The sequence below is a fragment of the Temnothorax nylanderi genome, unplaced genomic scaffold (genome assembly GCF_030848795.1).
Source record: "Temnothorax nylanderi isolate EJ_2023f unplaced genomic scaffold, tnyl_v1.0 TNYL_tig0005_pilon, whole genome shotgun sequence".
NCBI lineage: Eukaryota > Metazoa > Arthropoda > Insecta > Hymenoptera > Formicidae > Temnothorax > Temnothorax nylanderi.
The window spans coordinates 198,058-220,705 of NW_027249067.1; the positions used below are offsets into that span (position 1 = coordinate 198,058).

At 45.5% G+C, this 22,648-nt stretch overlaps 1 protein-coding gene across 2 annotated transcripts in view; it reads right to left on the reverse strand.

The window, feature by feature from the left end:
• Window positions 1-22,392, reverse strand: part of Drgx (Dorsal root ganglia homeobox) — a 37,926-nt gene extending 15,534 nt beyond the window's left edge. For both annotated transcript variants that reach the window (XM_071711558.1, XM_071711547.1), the window contains exons 1-2: window positions 21,162-22,392; window positions 810-1,044 (exon numbers count right to left, since the gene is read on the reverse strand). In XM_071711558.1, the coding sequence (XP_071567659.1) occupies window positions 810-894 (85 nt within the window). In that variant the 5' untranslated portion in view covers window positions 895-1,044; window positions 21,162-22,392. The remainder of the gene's footprint in view (window positions 1-809; window positions 1,045-21,161) is intronic.
• Window positions 22,393-22,648: the final 256 nt, after the last annotated feature.

The following is a 22,648-nucleotide window of genomic DNA, read 5'->3' on the forward strand; positions in this document are numbered from 1 at the left end:
CATCAGGTTGCTTGACAGATCGCGCTGAAATTCGTCATCGGGAATGGGACGCGACTTGGAAAACGATCGGTGAATAGGCAAACTGTCGTCAAAGTTCTGGGTAGTGACTCGGCTCGACTGCCGGCGGGACGCGGTTTAACTGGAAGTTGGCTCGAAGTGCAAATTAAGTTTAGCGGCCGTCCAGTTTGTAGCGTCCACTTTGCGTAACTCGGTCTAGTCGGTAATGTAACTTCATCGATGTGTTCCGCTAGAGCAAGTGCCAGTACAATCAGTCTGCTCCCCCTCACCTTCCCCCAAGCCTCTTTCCTTGCTGTATACCCGGTGTCTCTTTCTGTCTCGATTACGCTGTTCTCTCCATCATGTTTTCTTCCCAGGATTTTTTTTCGCGTTTCTTCCTTCGCGTCTCTTTCGTGAAAATAATCTCAATAACGTAGAAATAAAATCTTTTAAGAATTTATCAATGTGAAATTGAAGAAGTTGAAAGAGAAAAATGATCGATTATTTGTATATTGATTCGATTTACGTATATAATATCTAGACACTTCTCTCCATCTTTATACTATTTGTCCCTAAAGTTTTACGTGAAAGTTTTACATAATTTTTCGAAAGATTGCTGTTCAAAACTGCCTCCTTGTTTTCCTTACTCAGCGCATAAATCTAAAAATTTCCCTGTAACATTTTACAGCGATTTCGCACGGTATGCCTTTCGCGATCGAAAGTCGACGAGGGGGCGAGTCGCGAGGTAAAAAAGAAAAAGATATCGTGTGTGTGCGCGCGCCCACAGCAGAAGAAATCGAATTTTTACTTACAGGGGTGAGTCGGGGCGAAAGGATACTCCAGGGATGGTGGTAATCGCGGCGCTGGGAGGCCCGGGGGGCAGTGGTAGCAGAACATGCCTCCGGCCCTGGCCACGCCGCCCCCCGGCCCGCCGGCCCCTCCCGCGCCAGCACCCGACACCTGCGGTTGACTCGACGGCTGTTGTTGCTGTTGCTGCTGATGGTGCTGGTGGTTATTGTTCGGCTGGTGGGCGTGGACCGCGCCAATCTGCAACCACCCGTCAGTGTCAGTTGATTTCATGATCTCTTCCGTGGTAAAAAAAAAGAGAGAGAGAGGAAGATCGCCACAATCGGAGGTTCAAGCGAGGTTTTTTTCCCACAATTGCTCCCTTTTACGTCACGAAATAATATTTTCAGGAATGCGCTTCAATTTCAACGTTACTCCTGCTTATCTTAATAGATCTCTAGGATAGAGTTCTTTGCCTTCAGTGGGGTTTATTAAAATTTAAATATTAGATCCAAAGGAAGAAATCGGTAATTTGCGATTTGTACTGCCGTAAATAAGGCTGTTGTTACATCACGATTGTGAAGAATTATTGGCAAACTCTCCTTTCCTAAAATAAGTTAAAATATAAAAGGAATTTAATATGAAAAGACCAATCGGAGATGTGTAAAAATCAAACTCCTTTATACAGAGCTTCGTCTTCGAGAAGAGATCGAGTTAGACTCAAATTTAATTCTGAAACTTAACTCCAGTTTCACTTGCTCTGTCTACATTGACTTGATAAAAATTATAAACATTTGAAATTAAATAATGGATACGTCTCTAATCGTCTTATGTCATGCCCACCCTTCCGGTTAGATTTTTCTGGACCCGCCGGGGAGTATCGCGATGGCCCTCGAAAAGCGCAGCATCGGGAGCCACTTCCGATTTCGCCGTGCGACGCGCGGATTTTCGAAAGCGGGGTGAAACATGATTAAGAGGGAGCGCGACAGCGGCGTGCTGCAGCGGGGTGGGCGGTTATACGAGGGGGGCAGGCGGGATGCTGGGGAGGGCAAGGGCGCGGAGGGGAACGGATGGGTGGCCGATTACGCCAATCCCCATTAGAGGGATTGTAAACTCGCGTAAATAAATAATGTATGTATCGGCGAGAGAGGAGCGCTGCACGCGGGATGAGAGAGAGAGAGAGAGAGAGGGAGAGAGAGAGAGAAGCGGCGCGACGCGTAGAGGGCTCTTTGCCTAAGCAGGCATCGGTCGTGGAACTTAATAAACGGCGGAGTTATCAATTTATAATAGGTCGGCATGTCGCGCATGCGCGTGCCTACGGGGCCCCGCCGTTTCTCTCTCGTTATATAACGGCGTGCACGCGAGTGGCTTTAGAGAACCGGTGTACACTAACTATACCCCCGGTCCCCCTCATCACCAACGACCACCCTCCCGCCCCCGGCCGCCCGCGCCCGCCGTTAGTCCCCCTCCCGTTATCTCTATGCGGCTGTTTATCTCACTCGCTCCATCACGGCGTCTCCCCTTCATCTCTCGCTTCTCCCTTTATCCGCCACTGCTGCACTGTCTCTCCTCCTCTCTTTGCGGCTCTCCGGTACGAAGGGACAAATTGAATTTTAGATCATGGCGTGTTCCTGTGGGGTCCGCGAATAGAGAGGGACAGAGAGTGAGAGAGAGAGAGAGAAGGGGAGGGAGAAGCGCAGAGGCGGACGTCGAGATGATACTAATTGAAATTTGAAATTGATATTAGCGAATTATTACCCCTCTCCCGTCGTTCTGCTTGGCCCAACGCAATTACGGCCGCGTGTCGGGTATCAAAAGTAATTGCTGCCAAACTTAACAAAATTCGAGCAATTCTCGTTTCGGCCGTCTGACCTCCGGCGAAAACGACGCGTCGACTGTAGTCAGTCCCTTCCCTGGTACATACACGCTTAAACGTACTGCTACGGAATATACTTTTAACGTGATACCAAATCGTGTTAGTTGTCCGCGCTAGTAGGTTCCCAATAAAAGCAGACACTATTGACGCATCTAGCTCAAAATCAGTTAAATAAAGCGCCCTTCAATGCGCAATTTCAAACAGTTGCATTATTTTCTCGTCTTAATTTGGCAAATTTTAGATATTTAGATACCGGAAGTATATTACGAAAAATTAAATTATTGGAAGGAACGGGCTAATTATGAGCCGAGCGTCATAATTCGCTCGGCTCATAATTAGCAGGTTCCTTCCAGTTATCATTACTGGAGCCTCTACTTCGACTTAATTAAATTATTATTTACATATGTAGTATAAATCTATTTTTTTTCAGTTACTATTCTTGATTATATATTAATGGAATAAAGCATATATTTCTCGTCGAATCTGGGACTCTAAAAATTAAAGAAGATATATATTTCTTATCTTAAAAAAATCCTGGGTACTTTATACGGGCGTCACTTCCAATTCTATATTTTATATGTGTATATAATACATATATAATTATATACTATTAAATATATAATATATACATTATATATCTATATATAGCGCCTGTATATAATGAATAAGTACCAAATCCTGTGAAGAACGTGTGCCAATATGTTTGAAAAAATTATAAACATTTCATCAAAAGTACCCGACAATTAATCGCGAACAAGTAACCGATTTATCGCAATACCAATAGCTCGAGGAAACAATCGCGATCTGTTCATTCTTCGTGCCCCATAAATTCGTCCGCTGTGGGTGGCGGTGCTATTGGTTTTGCGTTTGCCGAGAGTTAGAGGCATAATGACGGGACATACGCACCGACAGAAGGGACGAAATGTAGCGAGGCTAATCCGCGAGGGGGAAACATGGGGCCCGCGGGTGTCCCCGCGGCACGCGATGGAACCTCGCGGGGGCTTGCGCTCGCCGATCTCACCCTCGCTAGCGCCCTGGCATACGCGTCTTCCTCTCGCCCACCCCCTCCCACCTCGTCTCTTCTCACCCCGCGCGAAATAGGGTCGGCATGTGGTCCTAGAGTGTATTTGCGGTGTTCAACCAGCCGGGCGAAATATTATGCCAGTGTTTTATTGTGCGATCATCCCGACGGCGGTGCCCCACTGCGCGCGAGGGCGAAGGGATTGCGGCTACGAGTGTTGCGGTGAGTGTTTACACGTTGGCACACGCTGTCGGATTTGTTACACGCTCGTTATGCGAGGCGCGTTCGCGTTTACCGGAGCCGATTCTGAAGGAGGCTACAACGGCATTTAGAATGAAGAGCGACCGATTACGAATAGAATGGAGAACTCTTGCGCTGGCCCCCTCACTAATTTGTCGCTGTAACACGATATTATTCTGAAATTCCATTACATAAATATTTAATGAGTTAGAGTTTAGAACATTGCGAAAGGCACGAATCAAACATTACGTAAGGCAGGCTCCAGATTAATTAAAAACTGCAGACGAAAGCGGCTGATTCAAGACACGCGATAATTAATAGTCCAATTTGCGTATGTATTTGTGTTGGGGCATTAAACGCACGTCATCCGGGGAATAATCTTACGAGTTAGTATCGTTCGTGATAATATATATAATGCGTTAATGAAAGTTAAACCGGATAGGGGCGTATCGCGCTTTAGGGGTGAACAAAGACACGTTTCGGTGTGCCGCGCGCCGAGTGGGTGTCGGGTAGCCGGGTGTTTAGATTCCGCGCGTATAACACTGCGCGCTCATTAGAGCGCGGCGCTAATTGCATAATTGGTGCCGGCAATTACGAGCAAAGCGGTGCCGCATCGGGGCTCGTCGGCAGCGGCAGCGGCAGCGGCGGCGGCGGCGGCGGTCGGTGACGTCAACATCCAATAATTCGGCACGCGACGACAATCGCACGCTTCCACCGCGCCATTGCGCAAATAGCGGGAATCGCAATTAAAAGCGATAATTCTGTAATTAGCTTCCCGTCAGCGTCGGGTTCTCTTTCCTCTTCCCGCTTCCATGCCAACGCGAACGCGAGAGACACTCGATCTGTACGCAATCAAATATTCAGGGATGCTTGATTCTAATAGAATTTTAAACACTGTTACTCAGTTAGTGTCAAGTAAAACAAATATACTTATTCTTTTCTCTGAAAGGCTGATACTTTGCAACGACGCTGTTGCTCGCTATAATAAATCAAGCATAAAATCTTTTGCACTAACACAACAGTGTACATAATATTAAAAGATATTTCTAGCCAAGCCGGTAATAGTAAAAAAAATATGTCGTGCAGCAATAAATTTTAAATTATTACTTTCGTGATAGTTAAACGACGGACGAACACAGAATAACTCGACAAATAATATTTTTCAGATTTTTTATTATTTTATAAAAAATAATGCAGATAAACTGGAAGACAGCGTGGAATATTCACGCGAGAGCAAATAAACTTCAGTTTCCGCGAAAATAGCGCTAACTATGTTGTTCCGTGCAGTTGCCCGTTCTCTTTTTTCTCGAACCGAGAAACGGCGGATGATGGTATCAATGCAACATCGTGCGCATCATTGTGCATCGCGTGCGACGCGGCCGGCCGAGCAGCCGCGCGAGAAATTCGTGGAGCATGGCTGCAACAATTGACGTCGCAAGTTACGTCGGAAAACTCGCCGGCGAAGAGTCTCTCTCTCTCTCTCTCTCTCGCGATTAACGAAGATTTCATTAGAGACAATATTGCGGTGGCATCGGCGGCGCTCGTTGACCGGCGAGCGACGCGGGTCCCGGGTTTCTTTATTGGCCGGTCTCGGGGAATAAATTGGAGGGAATTAATTAAGCGGCACAAATTGGATGCAGCGCGTTAGCCCTTATTCGTGGATGACACAATTTAATAAGTATCTTCTAACGTGAACCGAGAGGCGTGGAGAAAGAGAACCGCGGGCTCCGCTCCGGCCCGCGGGCCCTTCAAAACGAACGAGAGCATGCGGGACGGAGATGTCGTTGAAGAGATGATGGATGTCATCATCAAAATTATGATGCGACATTAACATATTTAATAAGATTTAATACCAAGCGACTAGAGTCGAAATTCTTGTAATCTTAATTATACAATAACGTATACAATGTATGACTGACAAAAAAAAAACATATTGGAAAGATAATTTGCAAATAAAGAATTATTTGCAAAGTATAGTTGGTCTATATAAGTATAGTTTGTATATATAAGATTGAACTAAAATATTTATTTAGCAGTTTATTACAAGACTCAGTTTTTGTGCAAAGTTCGCAAAGTGTTCTCGTGCTGAAAGATGTAGAAAAGCGTGTATTCTCTTGCTTATCTTCTTCTTCTCTCTCTCTCTCTCTCTTTCGTTTTCATTCGCGCATAGCTACCATCAGCGAATCGTCTTCAACGAAAGGAACTTTAATGCTCATGCAGCAGCAGCAACAATGCGTCGATCGCCGCGGGTCAAGAGGGAAGAGCGTGTCCCAGAATGTAATATCGTGTCATCCACGATATGATTGTACATTGGCTCCTTCGATAATATTACGGCATGGACGGTCGCGGGGTTAACGGGCCGCATTGTCGTCTCGTCAAAAAGAAATCGAGGACGAAACGAGCTGTGGGTAAATACGCCGCGGCCGCCTTCTCGTCTCAGCGAGAGCAATTAAAGGCGAGTGACGCAGACACACAGGGTATCATAGGCTGATATTCGATTTTCTTTTCAATTAATTATCGAGCATTTTTATTAATTAACTAACAACAAATAACTAAAATCTTAAAATAATAATATATAATATATGTAATAATAATAAATAATAAAATAATTAATTATAATAATAATAAATAATAATAAATAATATATAATCGTTGTGTAAAATATTTTATAAAATTCCTCAAATTTTGTTTGTCATTCCGATTACGTGTATATTGATCTTGAAAAATTTCTGATCTTGGAAAAAGGAGGAAAACGTTAAGTCCAATATTCGGTCGGAGAACCCACGAACGACGTGAGAGACGCCACGGGACATCCTGTGTAGAGAAACGAGCTCTCGCTCGCTCGTTCTCTACGCGGCGGGATCGCTCTCGCATCGAGCATCGGTGTAATGTACTTTGGTTAAGCGCATCGGAGCATACTCGTCGCCGAGTTAACGCATTTAATGGAGGTTAACTTTGCATATGGTATTGCTCCCCCGTGCCGTAACCCCTTTACTGGCGCGGCGCACTCGACGGTATCGAACGCGCGACGCCGGCGTCCAAACTAACCGGGAATTATGCGATACAAAGCGGATAATTACGAGGCGGCTTGATCGATCTTACGTACCCTTCCCCTCCCTCCCACCTCCTTCTGCCGCCCCTTCTCTTCTCTCAGTAGCTTCTTCGCCTCATCTCCTTCCCCACGCATGTAATAATGTAAAACTATTCGCGCCGCTGTACGTAAACTTTCGTAAGTGCGCCCTGAGCTTGCTTCTCTCGTCCTCATCCTCCTCCTATTCCTCCTCCTCGAAGATAGCTCCTTCGGTATATCACTTTGCGAACATCGCGGCAGACACGCTCCTCGCGCAGAGACGTGCATGCTTAACATCGGAAAACGTTGTGAACGTTTCCGTGGCATTTTATACTCCGTCAGTATATGCAAAGCGTTCGATAATAGAATCTACTATCGCGCGTTTGGCGAACAGGCCGCTATTTCTGCTGCTGAAAAAAATGGAAATGATTTCTTTTTTCTTTTTTTCGTTAAAATTCAATCGTGCTTTTCCGCGGTTCTTGGAGCTCCGAGAGAGTTAATCATTAAAGAAAGCTCGAAGAAAACGCTGCAGCTGCTCTCAGATTAAACGGATTTGTTTGCATAAGACAAAGCGTATATGTGATTCCAATTGAAATCGCTGGGCCGGGAAGGGTTAAGCGGATTACCAAGCGACGTGATATTATTGTACTATCAAATTGTACGCCTTGATTTAATCCGTTCATTACCGACGGTATAATGCTGAACACAGTCACTGGCTAATAAAATTATTATTACTTTATCATTGAATCTAATCTACCTAAAAAAATACGAAGTTCCTTAAGCCAGTTGAAATAAAAGTTCGTCGCGTAACTCTGAAAGAAAGTTGAGAAGAACCGATCCGAGGCGGAAGAAGAAGGAGCATGGTGGCTTTTAATAAATTTTTAAATCTAAATTACGAGCGATTTAAAATAACGCCACGCATATATCGGCGATGTAAAATCATTTTTCGGCAAGGCCGAAGCGTGAAAGCCGCAAATATAGAATCCGGGTATCGTTATAACTCCCATGTTAAATGTGTAAATAAATTAATTCGACCGAATTGAATAACTGATTATAAATTAATAGCATGTAATGAGCGAACCGTATAGCGACGCGATCCCTATGCCATTTGGAACGACGGGCGGTTATGTGATACCAACAACAACAGCATTAAATAATAAATACGGCCGTTAAACAGCAATCATTATCTCGTGCATTACGCAGGGATCCGTGAAATCTCCGAAAATAGTTATTGCAATGCGCCCGCAGATTAAAAATAAGAAGAACCGGCGGTCTGCGTGCAGATATCGCGGTAGAGAGATAATTGGAGTAACGTAATATACGTAATATACGTAATTAGCGGTGATATTAATTTAAGAAAATAAAATCGCGCCGCGCTCATCAAAATTCCGAGATATTCCCTTATCGGATTTTAATATTTACCGAACAATATAAATACGGCTCATAATGAGATAGAAGTAAAATACGTAAGTCGGGGGTAGTAACGGCAAGTTTGTTTAGGAATACAGAATTAAGACCGTTAAAGTTTGCGAGCTGATCTACTTCTAGATTGGAACGACGACGGGGGAGGAGGGTAAGGCGACTTCATTATAAGTATGATGTAAGCATCACAAGAGATTCTCGTTATCGAGTAAGAAAATGGAACTCGTCGCGATTGAATTTGAACTGATTATTGATTTACATTGACTCTGCTTTATATACCGCGTCGCTTCCTCCTCCGAGCGCTGGTCTGTAAAGACAAGTTTTAATTGAAAGTTGATTAAGACTGCGCCGCACCGTAAGTTTCACAGTCTTAACTTAACTTGCGGTCCCGAGATCGTAACTGAATCTCTTTATTCGGGCCAATTGCCGATTCCAAGTTTAATCTCTTCGGAGACGGCACTTTTAAATCGTAGATAAAACGACAAGTTAATTCTAATTGATTTCGATTTATCGTATCTTTAATACAAAATGAGGCGCTATTAGAAAACGCGTTTTAATATAACAAATATGCAAAAATATTATAAAGTTGGGTCGAATAAAAAATCTTTATTGTTGATTAATTACTGGCGAAGTAAAAGTTTCTGACTTGATATGTAAAAATATATTTTTAAAAAGAGTAAGTGCAGGTATGGGGCGTCGTTGGGGGGTTTTTAAAAGATTAATATTATTTTCATACACTGTATCACACACAGTGGCAGTCAATCACGAAGAGCTTTTTGTGCTAGCCTCTCCCGATCTACAAGGACCATAAATGCATGCCACGGCATCCGGAAACGGAACCTTTCGACCCATTCACCAGGACAAAATCACGTCCGGTTGCCCTTTCTCCGTGCAGGGATAGGCGGATATAAAAGCGCCACTCTCTCTCATTGAAACGAGGGTATCGGTACGTGACGAATACATGAATACGGAAACAATCACGGCGAATACAACACTCCGCGATTATCCGACGTAATTATTTCATTATAATTCTATTTATGTAATTATTTCGTTATAATTCTATATTATAATTCTACCGTAATTATCCACAAATATTTTATCGCAATTATTCCATTGTGATTATTCATAAACGTTTCAATTATCCGCGATTGTAATTTCGACGACGCAAAAATCGTCTTCGTTCCCGATGATTTCGTCGTGAAAAGGGCGACACGTACGTCTCTCGGAAGTTGCAAGCGGCGAGAGATGTCAAAAAGGGTAGCTAATTCAAAATCGCGCTTGTGCGCCCACTTGATCCGATAGCACTCTCTTCTTCCGCTCGTCTATCTCTTTCTTCCCCCCCCTCTCTCTCTCTCTCTCTCTCTATCTCTCTCTTTTTCTTTCTTTCTCTCGTCTCTCCCGACACACCGCAGCGCAGGTCGACTCCATTTGACTTTTCGCTCCACTCGATTCCACCGCATTGCACACGCCCTTCTCGACGTGCACACTCGAGAGAACACTCTCCGTCCCCCCAATCTCTCTTTTTGTCGCCCTTTTTACAGAAAGGGGAGAGAAGCGACCCGTGTTTATATCCTTCACTCGCACGTTCTCGCCGTTCTCTCATTGCCTCTGCCTCTTTCTCTCCTTTTAGCTCTCTCTGCTCTCGATTTACAGAGCGACCGGCGGTTTTCGGTTTATTTCCCGCTTATCCACTCGACATTTGATTTATTCCGTCTATCGCGCACCGCGCTGCGGGTGGTGCGCTTCGATTATCACACCACCGATTGTGGAAAGAAACGTATCGGCAGCGCAGCCTGATGAGATTATAGCTGGACGCAAATAGGCACAATAAAATGATAGTTATTATTCTAATATTTCCCCTAATACTGTTAAACTTTTTCGACATATGTTGCCTTGGTGTTCGAGAGATGTTGCTTTTACCTTACAAAAAAAAGAAGAGTATTATTAAAACGCAGAACAAATATCTTCACACAAAAGATTCTTGTCAGAGGTTACAGAAGTTCCATTTTATTTTGTATTACATAAAACAGCGATTTGATAATCCGACGAAAAATACGAGCCAATGATGGGGCGGAAATGACGGGGGCGTCTGCTCGTCGGCGGAACACAATAACACGGTGCCGAGCCGAAAGCGGACGAGCGCGAGCACCGAGACGAAGAAGCAGCATCGACGGTGTGATTGAATTAATCTGTCAATTTGCCAATTACACGGATGAGTTTGTTTGGTGGCCGCGGCACGCGGGCGCGTCTCATCCGTTCATCGATCGCGAGCGGATCGGCGGATTGGTTGGATTCAGGGTTCTCCGCGCGCGTGTGCGCAGCGTGAAGTCGCACGGTGGCGTGCGACGCACGTGCGTGCACCCGCGCGTGCACCACACCAAGCCCTGCGTGCGTGCGTGCACACGTACGCGTGCACTCGCGCGCCATACGTAACCGCGTGGCTCGGTGCACAGATTCAACGAGCTCAATTGGCGCAGCCGAACGCAGAAGAGGAGGAAGAAGAGGAGGATCGTATTGATTCTCCGGTTACGCAGACCCGCGACAGAGCTACGACGAGCCTGACTTCTGCCTCGAGCAAGTATCCCCGTCGGCCTCCGCTCGAGACGCTGTGCGCGCGAAAAATAAAGCCTTCACAATCGCTCCGACTGGATGCCGCGAGAAGAGGCAGGAGCAAACGTCAGGTTCACCGATATTGAGTCAGGAGCGCAGTCTGATTTCTCATTCTTTCTGTAAATCACACTCGTCCAGATGAAAATTGTCACCAACGCTAATCTTTTTCCTTAGAAAAACACGAATATTCGTACGTGCAATCATCTGTTTAATTTATCTCGGTATTGTGAAAACTTGTATTTAGATTACCGACTTTTGCGAGCGAGCGTGAGATACACCAAAAGATGCCACGGATCATCGCCACCCTATTGTAGGTCATTGCACGCAAGCACGCGGCATTATTGCATTTGCCGCGGCAAAGTTATATCAAGCCAAAGTTAGGTTTGTTCCGAGACGAGTATCGTCGGTCTCGCGCGCGTCTGCGTTAGAAAGAGACCGAGCGGATAGACTCCTAGGCGGTGTAATATCACTCGATGCGCGAACGGGGGACGAAGGGGGGAGATGGAGGAGGAGGAGGAGGAGGCCCGAAGCCGCGGGCTGCGAGAGGGAATAGGGGATGCGCAGTCGAGGGTTTCGTTTCCGAGCCCGGCTTCGAGCCCCGAGGGCACCATTTCCAGCGGAACCGAGAGCGCGCGCGAGCCGGGGACGCGGGGATCCCCGGATCCCGCCGCTATTCCAATTGCTTCCCTGTTTGATATGCGCCAATTTCATCCAATATGTCGCGCCCCTTAGACGACTCGATTCACCCGTACTCTCTGTACCGGCGAGCTTGCGGTCGCAACGTCTTTCTCCCTCGCCCGGTCCAAGTAAAGGGTAAAAATATACGGGACACCCATTCTTGCGTCGATCTGATGAAATCGGTGAAATTAAGCATCAAATTAAAATCTAATTATATAAACTATTACACGTATTTTTAACATTTTTATATCTCTTTTCCTTAGCTTTATTTTTCTATCTGACAGTTTTCCCGTTAAAAATTTTTTTTATACATGTAAGATTTTTTTTTGTTATTTGTATCTTTTTCTTCCCCCTTTACTTCTTTGTTTCTTTTTCTTTCTGATGTGGCCGTACCCTTACTTACGGTATCTCCGGCCGGCCGTACGCGAGGGAATCCCCGGCGTGCGGGATGATCGCGGGTGGTCACGTGCTGCCGAGTGACCACTCGCTCTCTTTCTCGATGATACTTGTCGCGTCGTCACGTTTGTGAGGTCCATTTATATTATTTATCGCCCGGCTTTTCCGCGCGGGAAGGATCCGGCGAAAGGCGTCGGCGAGATGTCCGGCGCGTGTTTATACTCGGCGCTCTCTAACGCAAACGGATGGCTACGGGGTGACTGGCTGATCCGATTGCGTACGGTGGACGGTGGCGTTTGAGGTAAATTATTAATTTCATGCTTGACGATTGCATCTTATGAGATATATCTTTTCACTATTTAGATCTTCCGAATCGTTTTATCATCAAACGTGTCCTCTTAAGTTCTTTCGATCCAACTTATTAGCGTAATCATTTTCTATGGTACAAGTACAATACATTTAGAAAAATTAAAATTTTCAATCTGTCGTCATGTATTTTATCCGTGATTATTTTTTCGTCTCTCAACACGATAAAGCTTCAAGCTCGCTTTCTCAGTTTCAGCCATTAGACCGTTAAAAAGACAGAAATCGGGTAACTGTAAACAAATAAGCATTTGCCGATACATTCGCTAATAGCCCTCATGAATCATGCATCAGACATACCATTGTCGTGCATACATTATTCAACAGAATCGAGCGACTCCTCGCCATATTTCCGTGAGATTCATTTTTACGAATCTGCGGCGCGCGGGAAAGCACGTGGAATTATCGTTCGTTCAACCGCCCGTACAATCGTCCACTTGCATGCGCGCGCGCACGTGGACGTGTGTAGTGTATACGTGTACGACTCTCGTATTTGTATCTTATAAACCGCTACTGCGGATTTGGCGCTTGTCCCGAACGCAGTTGCAGTCAATTTCGGACGGCGTGCCGGATAGATGATAAAGTTGCGCCGACGAGAACTGACACAATGTGCACGAGCGTGTTACGCCATTTGAAAGAGGAACGGTCCTGCGTCCGCATCGCGGTCGAGTTGCCAAATTCGCGACGCGCTTACAACTTTGCTGCATAGCGCATAAACCTCGTTTCCGAGTAATCTCATATTCCGCGAACTACCCCGAGACTCGCGAGGATCGTTATGCAGTAAACATTTTTCCGCATCTTCCGAGAGCGTACCGGAATTTACGTCGTTATTCTTATCTTTCTCTGAAATTTCTGTAGCTGTTCTTTACAGAGCTACAGAGGCATCGCCGTGTATTTTCGTACGACTGACGCCGTTGTGGAGTATGAATAACTACAATTAATGCTACATTAAATTTCGAATGTCGAAAGCTTAAAAATCGTCAAAAGATCATTCATTCTTATTTATTTTAATATTTCTACATTAACGTGTTCGATGCATTTTGTATAAGAAATTCTATGACAATACATCTAAATATTTTACGTGAAATTTCAACGTCACTATCATCGAAGCCTTGCGTCGGTGTTTGCTCAAAGACGATGACTATTGCCGAAGCATACGAAAATACTACGTTAAATCCCTCGCAAAATCACGGGCACTACGGCGACGACACGCCGAACGATCATAGCCACCCCCGGAGGCGCGGAATGGATCCGGCCGAGAGGAGCGGCGCGCACGGGCGCGCGCGCGCGGGGGTTAGATAGGGTAAAGAGGAAGCTCGTAAAGAAAGCGCGCGAGGTAACCGGAGAGGGGGATGGAAGCAGTCAGTCAGGTAGAGAAGAAGCCGGGAACGTGCCGGGAATGTATGTGGGATTCCCGTTACTCGACTGGACGGCCGTAGAGAGCCCGGGCTCTTCGCTCCTTCCTGCACCCCCGCCCTCCCCCCGTTCGCCCCTTACACCATCGCGGACTGTGTGCAACTCGCCCGGGCTCGCTTCTCCTGTATTATTGCCCGACCGTAAATTTCGCCCGGAAAGCGATTTAGCGAGGAAGCGGTAAGGATAAATCTTGAAAAAGTCGAAAAGCGTAAAACAGGAGCCGCCACCGCCGCCGCCGCCGCCGCCGTCGCCCGCAGCCGCCGGAGGCTGAGGGGCAACGGGGAGACACGAGTGGAAGGCAAAGGGGGCGAAAAGAGGAGTCTCTCGCGCTCCTTACCCCGATATATATACCGGGTAAACCCTCGCGATCCTTGCTCTCTTCTCACCTACCTCTGCCCCTCGCCGCCACTGCAACCGCCCTATGCCCGTACTCCCCCGCGGTTCCCTCTCTTTACCCTCCTCCTCCCCCCCCCTCGTACGTTCGGCGCCGCCGTGCCCCGCATCTCCTTTCTCTCGGTCGTTTTCTGCCCCCGTGCACCTCAGGAAAAGGATGAAAAGGAGGCGTGTCCGCGCGCGCGAAAAGCGCGTGTGTGCATTTCTCGTCCGTAAGCGTTCCTCCGCATTACATTACGCTCCTTCTCGCTGTCTCTCTTCCTTTTTTTTCTTTTTCTCTAGTCTCTGTCGCGCCTCCTCGCCCCCAAAGAAAATTCCCTTTAATTATAAGAATGCGCGTTATTTATTTACATACGTTTAATACGTGGCCCGTCGACGCGAGAATTTCGATTCGCGGGCCATGGTTTCCTCCGTTATTGCCACCTTATATTTCGAACATCGTCCTCGCGATTAAATAAAAAACAGCATCCCAGACTCTGGGATCACCCTTCTTCTGCGGATCCTCCGCTACGCACGAAAAAGTTACAGATATTTCTGAATCCGTTCTTATTGTCACATTTGTATCAAAATAAAATTATATAAAGATCTTTATGTCTCGAACAATTTCGGCGCGGAATATCCGGGGAACGCTCGCGCGCGCGGTGCGCCGATCGAAAAACAGCGGTCGGTGGGAAGCAGCGACGGATTGCGGGAGTCACACCGGCGGCGGAATGCCGTTGGCGGTAAGTGAAAATTGCGGGCACTTTGATCCTCGCGAAACGGAGAGTCCTCTCTCTTTCGCCGTATTTTTTCTCTCCCTGTCTCTCTCTCTCTTTTTTTTTCATCTTTTTTCCTTCCTTTTTTTTCGTCCCCACGCGCAGCTTAATGCGATTTGCAAATTCGCGGCTCGGCCATCGCGGCATCGTCGGCCCGGCGCGGCGCGGCCGGCCGACCGAATGAATAAATGATACGCGCCGATTCGGCCTATTGCGGCATTATCCGTCGTCGAATTCGCTCCTGACGCGGCCAATTATTCATGTTCGCGTGGCGCCACTGCGATTAAAGGTCAATTTCGATCCCGACGTTCATGAGAGAGCGCGCGCGCGCGCGCGCGCGCTGCAGAAGATTCCTCGCACAAACATTCCTTCCATTAAATCTGCCGGATTCGCGAACGGCGACGGCGACGGCGACGGCGGCGGCTCGCGACGACGGCCGCCATGATTCACGGCCGTAATTAGATCTTTCTTCCTTTCCGCTCGCCTTTCGTATACTATGTCGACAATCGGTTGGTTTACGCGCGTTAGATTGCGGTTAATCGAATTCGATCGCGATCAATATCTTAGGGGGAATATTCGCGGGCGAATCTGATTGCGGTATAAATAACGTGCTTCATGTATTGCTTTATTATGTATTGTTAAATCGATTGCATATACCAGCAGATACCAATAAATATACTGTTCATTATTCATTGAAGGCTATATTAGAATTGAGAGGAAAAATTTAATATGATAATTTTCTGGGTGAGACGAAGAGTAGAAAGAAAAGAGAGAAGTATCTTAATTGTGGAAGAATCGTTAAGTAGGGGAATGAAGATTTATATATTTAATATTGCATAAATAATAATTACTCTTTTATTTAATAATAATCGATAAATTCATTACTTTATTGTCACAGATAACATTTAAATAATTTAAGAAAACAAACAATGCGCGTAAAATTATTTACTTTTAAATACATAAAAATATGTATATACAATTTTCCAAATTTATTGACGAGATTTTTCTGAAATAATTAATTTAAAAAATATATGATACGAAAGATAAAAAATAAACAAAAAATATAGACAACTTTTACGATCGAACAATACATTAATATATTAACAACTATTAACAAATTCTTAATTCGATAAAAAACAAAAGTCTGCATCGAGATGCGCGTATAACGTATCGAAACGAGAAAACGAGATGGAATATTTTTTCGCCAAGAAGGTGAAACTTCTACATTCTCAAGACAGGCAGAATCGTTTTCCTCGCCCCGCAAGAGAGATCGGCCGCTAAAATAAAGGCGAGCGATCACGCTGAATTGACATTGATATCGAAAGGTGAATCACGCATGTAGAGAATGCACGGTCCGGCCGGCGCGGCGGCCTCGCGAGCGTCCTCATCCTCCGTTTATCGCAGGCATACATATGCGCGTCTAGAGGAAGTCACCGCACGGCGTAGAATAAACGGTCAGTGACGCGCGGTAATGGCCGACATCCTAATCCTGGCCCCCTACAGCTTAATGCCATACACTCCGCAATGATAATGCCGCGTGTGCTTTTTGTCATTACCAGTACGAGCCGTGCTATCCCGTAATGAGCGCCGCCGACCGCCCGGGCTCCTTGGGTAGCGCGCTAGAAATTACGAAAAGGGTCCTCTCTCTCTCTCTCTCTCTCTCGCGCGCGCTTCTCACGATCTTAAAATTATATTTCACGCTTTACATAACTCGGAATAGAATTCCGTTTTCTAATCCAACGTCTCTTCTCCTCTCCGGGTGAAAGACCGCGTCGAGAAAATATTTTCGCGGAATTAGACACGCAAGGTGTTTCCTATAGAACCAACCTGCTCTTTACATTTCTTTAATTACAGCCGGAGGTAAAGTTTCCTTTTCGTACGTATCTTTTTCTAAGAGCTTAGCGCGCATTTTCGATCTTTAATCTAGTGGATCGTGGAAATAAAGTTTCAGATAAAACTTTTATTTTAAAATTAGAATCTGTGGAAATCTCTCGTCGGAGAATCGAAAATGAAAACTTTATCACGGGGTTTATCAAAAACCGTGAAAACTGGAGGAAAGACACCGTGGATGGTCATCGATCGGTCGCTCGAAGACTCCGCGTCGAGAGAAAAAAATGTGCGGGTAGCGAGCGAGCGGTTATAACACGCATTTTGTCATCGTAAGAAGTGACGTCACGGGTCCTGACCCCCCTCACTCTCCCTTCCCTCGTTGCCGTATTCGAGAGCAAGAATACGACAGAAGAAAGAAGGAGAGGGAGATCAGGGAGGACGAGGAAAGCGTACCCGCAGCTGCCGCCCCGTGGCTTCCAACACAATAATATCTAATTAATTTATTAATGAGGTTAACTTGGCAGGATTGGACTGGCAGACAGCGCAAGCCGGCGAGCGCTCTTGGAGCAGTTTAGCGTTAACGTCTTCTCCTCTGCCTCGCTCCACGTCGGCGGAATGAATTAAGCTTAATCGGAGCGAAAGTGTCGGGCGCGTGTGCGAGCGTCCTCGAGCAGGGCCGCACGGCCCTTCACCCTTCTCCCTTCTCACGTTCTAGGCTAACAATTCCGTATCGCGCATTAAGGCCGCTTATCGCGAATAGAAATGTCGGAAGCAGCGTATAGATTACTATAGATAATGTTCCGTCTCGTTGATAATGCTCCGCGAGCCCATAATTCGTAATAATAGCAAGTCTCAATTTTTTTTAGATGTAACCACGGGACATTTAGTGCTAAAACGGATCAAGTCCGGATCTCGTAAGATCAGCTTTAAATATGAAAGCGCGTATCTAAAATATACCTCGTAGATTACGGACCAGATTCATTCTAACATCGGATGCGTCGTCTATCTTTTTCCCCTATCACTCTTTTTCTTTTTATTTTTTTATTAATTCAGAAATGATATCATAAACGCGCGGTTCAACGGAGCAGGGCACGGACCAGGAATCGTTCCACGTTAAGTTTCGACCGGGGCTTCTCCAACGGCAGTCCGTAGACAGCTGCCGCGCGGAGTCCCCAGAGGGATTCACGGCGGCGGCTGACGAAAACGAGCTCGGACAGCCGCCCTTACACCCATCATCATCGTCGGCCTCTTTTTCTTCGTCTATCCCACTGCTTCTCTCTCTCTCTCTCTCTCTCTCTCTCTCTCTCTCTCTCTCTCTTTCTCTCTCGCTTTCTCGCTCTCTCTACCTCCGTTCCTCCCTTTGCCTCCCTTACGGTTCGCGAAACCGTTCCCCGCCATTCCCGCTTACCCGCTCGGCGGCAGTCCCACGCAGTTATTACGTGACCATAAAGAGCAGTCGCTTTTCCGAGGACGATATCGTATTGCGCTTGTCGCGTCAAATTCCGAGATCGCACTTGATTCCGGAAGTAACGCCGAGAGGGAGGGAGAGAGAAAATCCGGGACATGTCGGATGATGGGACTGAAAGTCGCCGATAAAACGAAGAAGGAGAGAACGCTCGGTTGGGTAACGACGAACGTAAGTTGATATTTCATTTATTTAGGCGGATTTAAAGAGTTATAAAAGCATATAGTGATATAACCCAGTTTTTCTTCATTCTGACATTTAGACGTTTATCAAAACGAGAAAGAGAATAAAGTCGTATAAGTACAGAACAATTGTACAAGTTTTACGAAAACTGACTCACATTATTTTGCCATTAAGGTCTTTCATTTAATAGTGATTGATCGAAAGAGAAATATTGTTGGTGATTCGATCTTTATTCAATGAAACTATTATCTCATGTTGAGAAAGAAATCGACTTCAAATTAGTATTCACGGGATTAAATGCAGCTGATAGCTCGCAGGGTAGCTTGGAGGGTGCGCGTCTAGAATAGACGGTCACCTGAACGTGCCGCAAATTCTAATCCTATTACGGCAAAGTCTAGTTCAAACCTAAAACGGAATTATCGGCTATTCGGGTCTAATGCCGTAATTGCCACATATATCCCTGGATTATAATGTGATCGCTGACAAGTTTCCGCCGTGACAATTTAAGCGCGTAACTCTCAACAGATGCCGTGGGGTCTTACAGTTAACAATGTAGACTATGGAGACGGAATTGTATCGGTAGGCAATTATAGTTGTGTCGTTTGAGATCGACATCGTCTCTTCTTTTAACGTTAAAAATAATGCACGACAATACACTGAATGCCGCCAACTTCTATTTGTCGCCACGTTTGTAAAAATGAACGTAAATGGCAAAGTAATTTGTTTAATTTCAGTGTACACTCTACCGGCAGGAATGCCTGGACATAATACATGTACATATACATATACATATATGTCATATACATATCAAAATGTCCAGGCATTCCTGCCGGTCAGTGTACAATACAATATTTAAGGCATTCCATCGTATATTTTTTAATAACTTCCGACTTCACTTCGATATTATAATTTCTGAAGTTATGAAGAGAAGAACAGAACATCGAGATAATTTTTTCCTCCATTCACAGAATGAGAAACAGTTATTACTACTATTCTCTTCCTATTTTTCTTATCATGTTTAAGATCGAATATCCCGGTATACTTTCCGTTCTTTAGATATCCTAATACATTAATGCATATTATACGCTGATCGCATCGCGAACTATTTATGGAAAATAGAACGGGGAACAAATCGCACCAATTTTCTACTCAAAGCTTTATTACGTCACGTACTAGTTCGCATACGGTACTTAATAGTTAATTTTAAATTAATTCGATGATCGTCGAAAGTTATTTTTAACATAATTTTCTGACTCATGTGACAGTCGAATGCGACGCGAGTCCCGCGCGATCGTACAGGATATGAAATAATAATAATAATAAATCTTTTTACACAAAGAATTTTTTAAAAGATGATATAAAATAATAACAATAAATCTTTTTACAAAGAACCGTTTAAAAAAAACAAAATTTATATGTAAAAGTAAAAATATATAAAAAAGAATGAATAATATGAGTCTCATAAATGTAATAAAAAATATCAGATTTGCGAGGGAGAAGCAATCTTGAGCGAAGCGAAAAGCACAAAGGAAATCTATCGATATCACATTTGTCTTCATTATTTAACATGACGACATAAATGTGTTTTATGGCATTCATTACGTTCGTCCGCTCTACCCTAGCAGGCCACTTAAATGTGACAGAATAATTCCGATCGACTTTGAAACAGCGATCGAATTTAAACCTCTGACGCATTAATAATTTCTCAGCGCGATTATCGTAAAGCGTTACATGTAAAATGTAACCGCGCGCGCACCCGTGTTGTTAAGCCAAAATGAACAAGGCGCGCTTAATAACAAAGCCATTTAATTTAACTCAACGATTTATGTGAAATAATTAGTTGTTATCCGGATAAACGTTCTCGTTCTTTTTTCCTAAAACAAGATTTTCCTCTTAGAATTTGAATTACATTTTTCAACGCGTCTCCCCGTGTCGTAAAAACACGTTGAACAACATTGCTTATCGCAAAAACTTTGTCAATGTGTAAATGCGCGGACGGGATTTAAGTACGTATATTACTTCAAAAGCCGGACGTCCGAAATGCGTTAGTTACAGATAAAACAGTGCTCTTGCTTGTAATCATGCCACTATTATTCAATTGTTTCAATCTCTTCGTTATCTGTCACGCTGACAAAATGAATAATTTAATAAATAGCGCTCGTGTTTCATTTATTTATTTCAAGTATTCCCGAGTATACATGGTAATGAAAGCGTCAGAATACGTACAGCATTTAACAGTGCGCCGACAAGCTATTACTTCGTCGCATAATTATAAATCGTATATATATTTAGATCGTATATATATTTCGTATATATATTTAGATCGTGTATATATATATATATATATTTAGGATTGCAAAACACATCTTTTCGTTAAAAAATCATAGCTATATAAACTCAACAATCGGGCGGAAAAATAATTAACCATTACTTTCGCAAATGTCGCAATCGGCATCATTCATCGATGAAAAAATTCATGTTACTGACCAATTTAATTATAATTATCGAATAAAAATATATATTATTGCGTTAGTAATGATATAAATTAATGCAACATTTTCTTCGGTCGACTTCGTACTCGTTCAAGCGCACTTTGGGCCGGTTTCATTCACGAACTGATTTTTGTTTTTCGATATCCCCGATGAAAACAAGGGGCTTACCTTGACCAGGGGCGGACTGTGCGCAGGGGGATGATAGTGTCCCGGCGATGGGCTCGCGGGTGGCCCCGCGCCCCCGGGCGAGATGGCACTGCCTCCGGGGGTGAGAATCCTGGACTCGTGGCTGAACAATACCTTCCCGATCTCTTCCGCACCGCCGCGGATCCCCTCTCCCCGCGAATATCAGCCGGTCGACGGACGCTCTGGAGAGTGCCCGTTTGATCTCCGATCGATACGCCGATCCCGCCACTTCCCGCCACACTTTCCCGACCTCGTGTCGTTGTTTCGACTTTGTCCTTAACTCCGCATGCGTGTGCTTCCGCAAATCTCGTTCGGGGGTTCAACCTGCGGGATCACGTTGGCGATACCTTCCGGGTGTATCGCGGCGTTAGATCACTGTTCCGCGCTTGTCGTAACCAACAATTTGGAGTAACGAAAAGAAACACGTGCCCCTGTGCAAAGACGAATTAGGCGTATTTCTTCTTATCTATTTATTGATAAAATGATCACGAGATCATCGATCTCGGTGAATTCTCGCGAGTTCTGAACGATGAAGCGAGGCGATCTGTCGCGTACGAATACGTCGGACTTCTGCCAAGAGTAACAGCCGAGAGTTTCGCTTCTGTCATGTGTATATTTGACAGTCACACGCGATAGGAACTTAACGAAGATCACGATGTTCTTTCGAGCGACATTGACGGATGGCGAAAAAACTTATCGTCAGTATGTTAAATCAGGACGAAGCGGATCGTAAGAATCCTGATGAAGGCGCGAAGTTGATAGAAACACTTGTAGAGAGAAACCGAAGGAACGTTTTCCTCTCACTTCGAGTAACACTTCCGCGTGAGAGGAGAACAGGTGAACGAATTCCTACGTGTGTTTGAGACAAAGCGTGACTGAATCTCCACGGAATCCTCTTCGGAGCGACAGCTCAATGGGTATCCACGCGACCGAGGCGGAATCCAGGCTCAAATTCTGATGCATCAGTCGAGTCGAGTAGGAGTCAGCTTCACGTGGTGCTTGATCTCGTCGTTTCTCGTGGATGAGCACGCGGGGAGCACTGCGACAGCGAATGACAGGACGGGGACTTCTTTTCTCTCCCTTTCTCTTTCTCTCTCTCTCTCCTCTCTCTTTCTCTCTTTGCCTGCTCCGAATACCGACACGCGAGCCGCAAGGCGACAGGACCTCCAAGCCGATAGTGCGTCGCGTGTGACGACGACGTGTCGCGGCCGCGGTGGAGTCGCGGACGGTCGCCGTTCCGTCGCGGGCCGCGACGGGAAGCGTGCACGGCGAATAGGCGGAACCACGCGTGCGCCGAGCACGCGGCGAGGCGTGGTCTACGCACCGTCGTGTGCACCGCTACCCATCTCTTTCTTCCGCGCGCGCCCTTCGCACCCTCCGCCGTCGTCGCTTCGGCGGCGGCCGGCTCGCCTCTCCCCGACGATCGTCTATCCGCGAACGGCGGCGCGACGCCCGATGCCCTCCGTGCG